This window comes from Scomber japonicus, chromosome 12, assembly GCF_027409825.1.
Source record: "Scomber japonicus isolate fScoJap1 chromosome 12, fScoJap1.pri, whole genome shotgun sequence".
NCBI classification, from domain to species: Eukaryota; Metazoa; Chordata; class Actinopteri; order Scombriformes; family Scombridae; genus Scomber; species Scomber japonicus.
The window spans coordinates 8,359,170-8,369,184 of NC_070589.1; the positions used below are offsets into that span (position 1 = coordinate 8,359,170).

A 10,015-nucleotide genomic window follows, 5' to 3' on the forward strand; every position below is an offset into this window, starting at 1 on the left:
GGGCCAGAACTGACCAGCCAAGGGATCCAATCCGGCCCACTAGATAACTTTGCAAAGTATCATGCCTCAGGAGCAAGTTAAACTGTGAGGAGCCTACTTCATGTAAAATCATGCATCAGAGGTTTTTCCACCCTGACCAGAATACAATTGTGGTCATATTTAAACCATTCATATATTAAACATTAAACAGCAGCTTCTGTGCAAAATAATCTGTAAAAGACTGAAACATAAAGTTGTTGAAACTGCACTAATTTTTGTTAATCTGTTTTGTAAATAGATGGTTTATTACAGTACTGTTATATATTATTTGGAGGTTATTATGCAATGGTTTTACTGGTTTGGCCCACCTGAGATCAAATTGGGTTGTATGCGGCCCCTGAACTAAAATGAGTTTGACACCCCTGACCTAATATTTATCTACCTACCGACGTCAGTGCACAGATGTTACAGCCCACACAGGGGGCGCTGTGGGGATTATTTGCCCTCATCACCAGCCATAAACGGCGGAAGTTGGTTGCTCATCATCAGACAGCTTCAAAGATGGCTCTTGCTAGTGTGTTGAACAGTGATTGTGCGGATTTTTCATTTGATAATAGTCTACCTTCTGGTTTTGGTTGTGGACCCGGACTGAGCGGTCTGGGGTTTGAGGCTACGCCGAGCGATAGTCTCAATTTCACCGTGAGAAACCCGCTGTGTGCCGTTGGAGATGACGGCGTCGAGAGGAAAATAGAGTTCCTGCACGGAACCACCACATTAGCATTCAAAGTAAGTTAACGAGTGGCCAGTTGTAGCTGACTGACCTAAGGCATCTTTAAACGAATTACTTTGATTTTGAAGTGGACGTTTGATAAATCATTCACACCGTTAACATGCTTAAGAAGTGAAATTACGTTACATTTCCATCGTTAGCATGCTAACTTAGCATGGCTACAAATCGCCTTCTCATCGCAGATGCTCTCATAACTTGAGCCATTTGTGATGGTTTGTGGTTGACAGTACTGCCTTCAAAAGCGATAATACGCTTATTATTGACAGGAATGTTTGTTCTTTTCTTGTGTGTCACTTATTAATGGCTGTAACATTAACTCTTTAAAGCTTTCTTTGCACATGAGTTATGCTTGAATGGGAAGCCGTCAGCCTAATCAGTAAAAAGCCTCTGTGCAGTATAAATACACGGCTGTTGTCTGATTTGGTGAGATAAATGTCAGCTTTGGTTATGTGTACACTTTGATACTTGATATTTGATATCTCGAGCAATGTTCTTTCAAACTCAAATAAATAAAATATATATAAAATGTATAAATAAGAGGCCTAACTTTAAAAATGTGAGTTCAAGTGTTCACCAATATATCCTTTCTGTATTTGCAGCATTTAATGTAGGCATGAGCCAAGAGAAGAAACATGTTAAATATTTTTAGTTAAATTTTTTTTCTCTCATATGCATTTTTATTCTGCATACTGTATAGTATTCTTTTTAAATGCAATTGGCATCTGTGACATACCTGCCTGATTCGCCACAGCCATAACACATCATTTATTTATGTCATTAAACACTGTTATTAAAGTGCTTCTGGGGTCTCACCGGAGTAAAGAATAAAGTAGTAACTCCTAATGCACCGGTGAGTGATAAAGAAAGAGGAAATTGGATTCTCAAAGTTGAAGGCATGCCGCTTCCATCTGTAAGATTGAGGCCATGTTTAAAAGCTAATTAAAATAAGTTCAGCTGGGTTTACAGTCCACTTAAAGGATGAGTGGATCTTATTACTTTTCAATTATTACCAACAAGTGCCACAGATAGACCAAAACCAATAATTCAAGCTACTAACAAGAAGGTGTGCGTAGCCAGAGCCTGATATAGTTTCTGTGTCACAGAACTTCACTGATGTCCAGTGACTATTACAGACACACAAGTGTCACACTGTTGTATTGTGGTGGTGCGCCTGTTCATTACAGTATACAAACGGCTAGTTTAACAAGCTGAGAGGAAAAAGCTACACTGGCTGAGTAGAGTAAACACTGAAGTCCCTGCAGTTGCTGGTGGTCTCTGTTGATGTTGCTTTAAAAAAACAAAGTAGTAGTGGCTAAGTTTTTATAAAAAGCAATGATTCTCTGGGCAAAAAAACTTGTATTGCAGAGGCATCCACATGGAGGGCAGTGGTGCAGGGACCAACATAAGTTACCCTGAACCATTTGTGTTTTTTCAGGCGCAGAATATAGAAATGTAATTCGTACATTTGTCATTTAATGTTTTTTGTCGAGTATTGCAACATTTTGATGACTCGATCCATCAGTGACTGCTCTGTTGGACTGTGTCACCCTCCTGCTGTAATGTGTTCCCCTCCTGCTGCTCTCTCTTCAGTTCCAGCATGGTGTTATTGTTGCCGTGGACTCCCGGGCCACAGCGGGCTCCTACATCGCCTCACAGACGGTGAAGAAGGTGATTGAGATCAACCCCTACCTGCTGGGCACCATGGCTGGAGGAGCTGCAGACTGTAGCTTCTGGGAGCGCCTGCTGGCCCGCCAGTGCCGCATCTACGAGCTTCGCAACAAGGAGCGCATCTCTGTGGCAGCGGCCTCCAAACTGCTCGCTAACATGGTGTACCAGTACAAGGGCATGGGGCTCAGCATGGGAACCATGGTGTGCGGATGGGACAAGAGAGGCCCAGGTAAACACAGCTCTAAATGACATAGAATATATAATAGTAGAAATGCACAAATCGAGCTATTTCCTCCTCCTGCATGTCAATCTGATACCAATATGTTTTTAAGGGCTTGCTTTATACATCTTCACCAAATCACCTCACTCTCCATGTGACTCTGCCCCTCACCCTGACCAAAAATGACCTGCTTAACAGAGTAGCTCCTCCAGCAACTTTCTTTTTAACTCCAGTTGCTGAAAGTTTGTTAATAAAGTCATGACATCAGCCGACCTCCTTTTATCAAGCTCTGCCAAACATGTAATGTATTCCTCCCATGCAAAGTTTCATAATGACCTCCCAACACAAAGTGCACAAAATGTCTAAGCACACTCTTGTGTAAAACTTTAAAAACACTGTCAACATTGTCTTCACATAAAAAACACATTTATTGTGCAGTAAATAAGGAAGGGGCGAAGTATCAGCCTGAACTTTATGGATATTAGCTGAACGGGGCATGACATAAAACTGTGTTGGCTCACACCTGACCTGCTTATTGAGATTAATACTTCCAAAGATCTTGGTGGTGCATCCCTTTGTTTTATGTATTTATGTACTGATCCAAAATGAAATTTATACGAGTAAAAATTACAGTTAGTACCTAAGTTGCTCATGATAGTTTAAAACTGAAGTGAGCTATCTTATTTACAATTTTAATATAATTTTTTAACAATAGTTTATTTAACTATACGCCCAGTAAAGTTCAGGTTGTAACACTTTTCCAAAATGAATGTACAGTCTCAGAAAGATTTTTGTTAAAGGGGACCTATTATGCGTTTCCTTATTTTCAGACATGCACATAATGCCACAGTGTCAGATGTTCATATTAAATGTGATCAAAGTGTCTTTATAAAGAGGGAAACGTATATAGGAGTAATCCCTGCGTATAAAAAGCATCAGCTTCAGTCTGCTCTGAACGTCCAGTTTCCAACAATTTTTTCTACTTTTTTTCTACCGAGCTGATGCCGACTCATGACTGATTTCATTATATATCATCTGCTCCATGCACAGTCTTCAAGTTCACTGCTCCACTCCACTAACATTATGGCTTTTTTCTCCATTGTTTTGGCAATAGTTATGCCGAGCCATGACTCAAGTGTTTTTTCATTCCACAGCAAAGTAAAATAGTTTGTTTACCTGTTGGAGGTGTGCTGGTCGTCTGAAGCTCTTTGTCACTGCATCTGCTCTGTTGATCCACTGAACGAACAGCTCCAATTATTTCCATATCTGGCTGTGTCACCCCTGTTTTAGTGCTGATAACAAAGCTCTGCTAATTCAGTGAGGAATGTGTTTAACTTCCTTTAAATTCTTCATAAAAAAACATTATTTAGTATTTAATAGCTTTTAATATGAAGCAGGAAATATGTTGGTTTTTCATCAGCAGTAACATAACACAACTCTGATAAGGCCTTAAAGAGACAGGAGCTAAAACGGCTTGTCAGAGACAGAGGCTGAACTAAGGGGCTGCATAAAGAGCCAGTATTATATAAATAAGTTTTTTTTGTACTGTGAATAATGCAAAGCTACTCTAATGGAGTCCCAGAATAAAAATACAGAGCTGGAAATGAACCTTTAATTTTTTTCCTGCTTTTTTGTTTTGTAACATACTTAATTTATTACTGCTAGTAAAGGTTAAATATTCTCCAAACTATTGGTGATGGATTTTTTTTTAAAATGAGTCTTTCTGCTGTTTTTAATCCACCCTGTATTTGTGAGGGGAGTGTCTTATTTTAGCACGTTAATCTCAAATTCCAGCATATCACATGTCAGTTTTGTTTCATCATGTTTTAATGATGACTCATCTGCCATACGCTTTAGTCCAAAGCGCCTCTTTTGACAGCATTCATTATTTCCCAAACTGAGATTGAACATGAGTTTAACATAAATCTGACATGAAGGTCTTCTGTTGCAATGTTAGATTAGCAGGTATTCTTTCTTGCTATAAAACAGATATATAATGTAATAATCTTTTGTTGGTCTATTAGTCACATGTGCTGTTGCATTGAAGTAGCAGCACATTTGTAGTTGCTGGCATACTCCCCACCAGATGGCACTGCAGCCTCTATTATGCTCCGCTTCTCTTTTTGAAATGAAAGCTGTGGCTTTTGGATGCCACACAGTGTGAGGCCGTACATCACACAAGGTGTGCTTAAAGAGGCCGCCACAGTGACACAGTAATGGGAAATCGATGAAGCTGGGACTGCAGGCCAGCGAGAGCACGGCAGGATGACGGACGTCGGGTCCAAGCCCTGGACAATTGGGTCGCATGCATAATGCCCATACACCCGCTGAGATCGATGCCAGCTTTGTCTGGAAAAGCAAGAGAGGTCCGTGTAAACAATGACGACTCGCCGCTATGCCAACAAACGTAAATGACACGCGCTAAATCCTTGGCAATCAATTGGGTGGAGGGGGGGGGGGGGGTAATGATTCCTGTATAAGTTGAATAGGTGTTTGGTGCTAGCTTTGGCCCCTATAACGCCAGTGATTGAACGGAGAGGTAAATGTCATGTAAATGAAATCAATCGCGATTAGTCGGGAAGCTCATTAGCCGGCTACAATCACGTCAAGAGCACTTATTTCCCTGATGGAGTGTCTTAAGCTGCGTGGAAAATAAATCGAAGAAACGCTATGTTGAGGAGTTTGACAAACACGGCTCGCTGTACTAAACCTAAATGTTGTGACACCAGTAATCAGGCTGTAGTTAATGTTTGGTTGTTGGGTAGTAGGGTTCGCTTTCAAGAAAGAGAAGCGATTAATACTCCACTTTTCGTCCCCTAGTGCTCTCTACAAGGTCATGAGTCTATAATAACATGACATGTGATTTAACTGGATGTAGCCTCATGACAGAAAAGTAGAATAGTGTCTGATATATAACCTTATCTGAGAAGACCCATGTGGCAGCCTGTTTTCCCAAGAGAGTGATGTAATAATCCCCCCCCCCCCCCCCCCCCCCCACTCTCTGTTCAACTGCTGCTCTCCCTTTTTTTTTTTTTTTAACGTCCTGATCCAGTGGTGAATTCTAGCGGGAACGACAGATGACGGACAGACACCGACCAGTTTGATGCTAGCCACCCATCCATCGCACTGTGCTCCTCACCTCACGCTTAAAAGCTGTCAGTCCAGCCCAGCTGCACAGGCTGCTGTTAAAAAAAGAAGAAGGGGGGGGGGGCTCCTTAAGCACCTGTCAGCTGAGTGATGGAGTGGAAGGAGCCTCTCTTGGCCACAACTGCTTCAATGCTCTACCATGCAGGCAGCGTTCAGCTTTAATGTGGGGCCTCATGAATTTCAAACCACCCCCCCCCCCACCATCCTCCTCTCTTCTCCCTTCTTTTTTTTTTTAGTTTCCTGAGCACTCATCAGTGCCTTCGTACTTGCCTGCGTCACTGTTTTGGCGTGCCGAGGCCATGAAGTCAATATAGCATTGGCCTCTACAAAGACCCCAGGTGTGTTTTAGGAAATGAATAGATGTGGGAAGTGTGTTTTTTTTTCTTTCTTTTTTTTCCCCGGCGCCACTCTGCTTCTATACTTGGACCTCCTAAAGAGTCCTCATCCACCTCCGTCAACCGTGCTACTCAACACGAGAGGCTGCCTTTTACAACTCTCTCTGCCTGCCTATTATGTTTTTAACGAGTCCCTTACAGTTTTCAAGAGAGGAACAGGCAGGTCTCAGAATGGCAAATTACCCCCGTGCACAGGCTGGCACTGGATGATTATCATGGCAAGCTAACGACAGGCTGAGGAAGCTGCAATTTGCCAATTGAAAGCAATGGTAAGCTGCTTTTTTTTTTTTTCCTTATTTATTTATTTATTTTTCAGAAAAAGCAAGTGGCTCTCTACTCCCTAATAGACTGTCACTAGTTTAGCTGAGCAACCGCGAGCGAGAATGTGCAATCTGAGGGCATTTTGAAGTGTCTTTTTAATGTGCGAGATGAGCAACAGCAGAGGATATTAGGCAATTTTCTATGCGTGTGTTCCTGCGTCGCTCCGTGTGAGTATCATTTTCACAGAATTTTTTTTTTCCCGCTTTTGTGAGGCACTGTGAAAAACATGCCTTTTCACAGGCTGTCTTTTTCACCATCTGCAAAAGCCGGCTGTGGGCGAAACTCGCAGGCTGGTGCTCGTCACCCCCCCTACTCACGTCACTCTGGGATCAGGCCCCGGTGAGTGTGTCATGGCGCTGAACAAAATGTCTCGAACGTGTCCTCGAAAGCGTGGCCACGAAACAAACTGTCCCTCACAGGTCCGTCAGAGCATTGTGTGGTGGGATTACACTTTAAAACATTTTTTTTGTATTAGTGTCGGCGTGCCATGTGTCATTCAAGTGTGCGCCTTGGAGGTGAAGAGGATATCCGTGCGTACATGTTTGGAAGGATATAAATGCGCTGTAGTCCTCTGATGTCCACAGGATGTCAGCTTGCTGTTTTCACCCCCCCCCCCCCATCCCTTGAGGTGTGAGGTGCCGTTACCTGCGCAGCTCAGGGTTGCGGGTCGATAGTTAATTTTTGGCCTGTTTGTGGAGGATCAATAAGGCCCGGAGTAGGGGCCCCTGGGCAGACAGCAGCGTGGCCCGTGCCTCGTCAGCAGGTTCCATGGCCGGCTTCATTTTACTTGAAGAGGATGCAGCTGTTCATATCTGCCAGCATTACTTCACTTTGAGAGGTTGCAGCTGTTCACATTGTCTCTCTGGAGGACACGGCGTGTGTATGTGTGTATGTGTGTGTGTGTGTGCTTACAAGTTTGCGTGTGTTTGTTTTGTGTGAGAGAGCAGAAGTGTTAGTTGTGCACCAATCTCATGAGAATGGAGGATGCTCACTTTTTACCGTTTCCTCTCCTTGTCCTTCCTCCACAGGGCTGTACTATGTCGACTCAGAGGGGAACCGGGTGTGCGGCGACCTGTTCGCCGTGGGCTCAGGCTCCATGTACGCTTACGGTGTGATGGACAGCGGACTGCGGCAAGACTTGACGGTCGAGGAAGCCTGTGAGCTAGGCCGCCGCGCCATCTACCAGGCCACATACCGCGACGCCTACAGTGGAGGGCAGGTCAACCTGTACCATGTCCACAGCGAGGGCTGGACCAGGGTCTCCCAGGAAGATGTGCTCATGCTGCACCAACAGTACAAGGAGAAGGCATAGTCATTAAAATCAATAGCACAGTAGGGTGAAGAAAGGGGGGTTGTTTGGAGAATAGTTTATTCCAGTATCCAATGTTTAAGATGTTGTGAAATATCAGTAGGGTTGACACACTAATAATATTAAAAACAAAACGGACTCATTAACTGATTGATCTCCACTTGTATCACTTCTCTGACCCATATTTGACTTGTTACTAGCATATAGCTGTATGTTGTACATTTTTAACAATGCCAACGAGCTCCACTCAACCTGCACAGTGTCTGAATTGAGGGGCTGCAGAGAGGGGGGGGCCCGAGCCCGATGACTCAAACACATTTTATTACAGTGTGGGAGTAGTGTGGTGCTTGCCCTACATACATTTCATTTGGATTGTACTCTGGGAAACTACATCTTTCTCAATAAATCTATGATCTTTTTTTCAAGAGTTGTTTTGTTATTTTGAACAAGCACTGAGTTTACCTTTAGGTCACAGGACAGCAGCATGTTCGTTCTCACAATTTACTCTCTTTATGTAAATGTGTCTCATCTCCTCATCGTCCTTTGATGTAGTCATTTTTCCCCCTGTTTGTGTTTACATTTCAGTCATCTGTTCCCCCAGCTGTTGGGATACCGAGGTACATCCAAAGCCTGTTTTGTCTCCACTATATGTTCCATGTTTATTAACAGGGAGTCACGCTGTCTAAATAGCACAATTTAATTGCATACTACCAACCTCCAGTAATTGTGCCTTCTGAGTTGTAACACTGTTTTCTTCTCCTCATTGATAATGTTCCCTTCGTCCGCTCACATTGCAGAGAGGCGTCTTTTAATTGGAGGGGTGAGGGGAATTTATTCTTTAATTCCAGCCCGACACACTTAATTTCTGAATGCGTAATGTTGTGTGCCACCCTGGTGTTTTACAGTGTAACGACCTGCGCTGGCTGTGGGTGCCCCTCCAGTGGCTTTTATGGTTGGGAATAAACACTAATAATGGGGATGGGATTAGAAATCCGAAGCCACCGCACTTTTCAAACCATGGTTAAAAACCAGTTTCACAGGTGACCAGTTAGCAGATGGAATAGAAATGGGATTTCGATAAATGGAAATGAGCAGGTCTCGTCTGTGATGCTGCTCCAGTTAAAGGAAGTGATGGGAATGGCGCCATCAAAACTATCTATGCACGTGTGTATGGATTTGTGATAAAATGGAGCAAATGTGGATAAAAGCCTCAATACTTAAGAGGAAAACTGCTTTAACAACCTTTCTCTTGAGCAACGTCTATGATTTTTTTTCTTCCACAAACAGATGAAGAATTACTCTAAATTCCATCCTCACAATAGCAGATAAAGACAAAGTCTTCCAGCACCATTAAATATCCGACATACTGCACACTGCCATTTAAGAGCACTGTAAGACTAGCCTTGTTTAAAAAAAGATAGCTTTGAAGAGGCTGCAATTTTAGTCCATAATTGTTTGAGATAGTACTCAAGCAAACGAATTGTGGAATGAGTTGGAAAATTGAGATTTAACCAGGAAACTTTTTCCCCAGTGTACAATTTGAACCACCTATTAAACAAGCAACCAGCACATCCTTTAATTGCACAACTACTTTGTGTGTGTATATATAGAAAGATGGATTTTTGATCAATAATTTGAAAGTGGATATGGTTCAGAAAGTGGGTTGGCATTTTTTAATCTTAATTGCCTTCTTTTTTTCAAGCCAGTCTCCGAGGACCAGATTACGATTCCTCTGTTTGCTGCAAGATTGCTTATTTTTGTTCTTTACGTTTCATTTAAAGGCGCAATATGTAAGAATTTTGTTGGAAAACATTCAAAAATTGACTAAAATAATCAACAGAATGTGAAGAAATAACAGTTTTGACATTATGCCAAAGACGTCTATGTATTGTGTTGCAGAGATATTTACTGAAGTAAGCATGCTAATCAGTTAGCCCCGGCTCGTGCTGTCATGTAATACCACTTTGTACCCTGAGAGGCGATAGTGAGTCACTGTAGCGTCCAGCCTGCCATCAGTCCATCATGAGGGGATGAAGAGGACAGCGCCACTACTTATTCCAGGTGATATTTATTCAAGCAAATGTTAACTTAACCTTAGCGCTGTATTGATACTGCTGTCATATTTTGTCTAAGTGGTAGCCTAATGGTGCGTTCTATTTGTACTCAGATTATGGAATTTTCAGGTT

The 10,015-nt window shown here is 42.5% G+C and overlaps 1 protein-coding gene across 1 annotated transcript; it reads left to right on the top strand.

Moving 5' to 3' along the window:
* Positions 1-510: 510 nt before the first annotated feature.
* On the top strand, positions 511-8,254 carry psmb5 (proteasome 20S subunit beta 5). Its single transcript, XM_053329902.1, has 3 exons — positions 511-765; positions 2,360-2,666; positions 7,549-8,254. The coding sequence occupies exons 1-3, from the start codon at positions 541-543 to the stop codon at positions 7,830-7,832; spliced, it is 816 nt and encodes a 271-aa protein (XP_053185877.1). The 5' UTR covers positions 511-540; the 3' UTR covers positions 7,833-8,254.
* Positions 8,255-10,015: the final 1,761 nt, after the last annotated feature.

Excerpts from the sequence above, each read along its gene's own strand:
- psmb5 (XM_053329902.1), top strand. The coding sequence starts at position 541 with ATGGCTCTTGCTAGTGTGTTGAACAGTGATTGTGCGGATTTTTCATTT. Across the intron at positions 766-2,359 it reads CCACCACATTAGCATTCAAA|TTCCAGCATGGTGTTATTGT; the intron begins GTAAGTTAACGA and ends CTCTCTCTTCAG. Across the intron at positions 2,667-7,548 it reads ATGGGACAAGAGAGGCCCAG|GGCTGTACTATGTCGACTCA; the intron begins GTAAACACAGCT and ends CTTCCTCCACAG.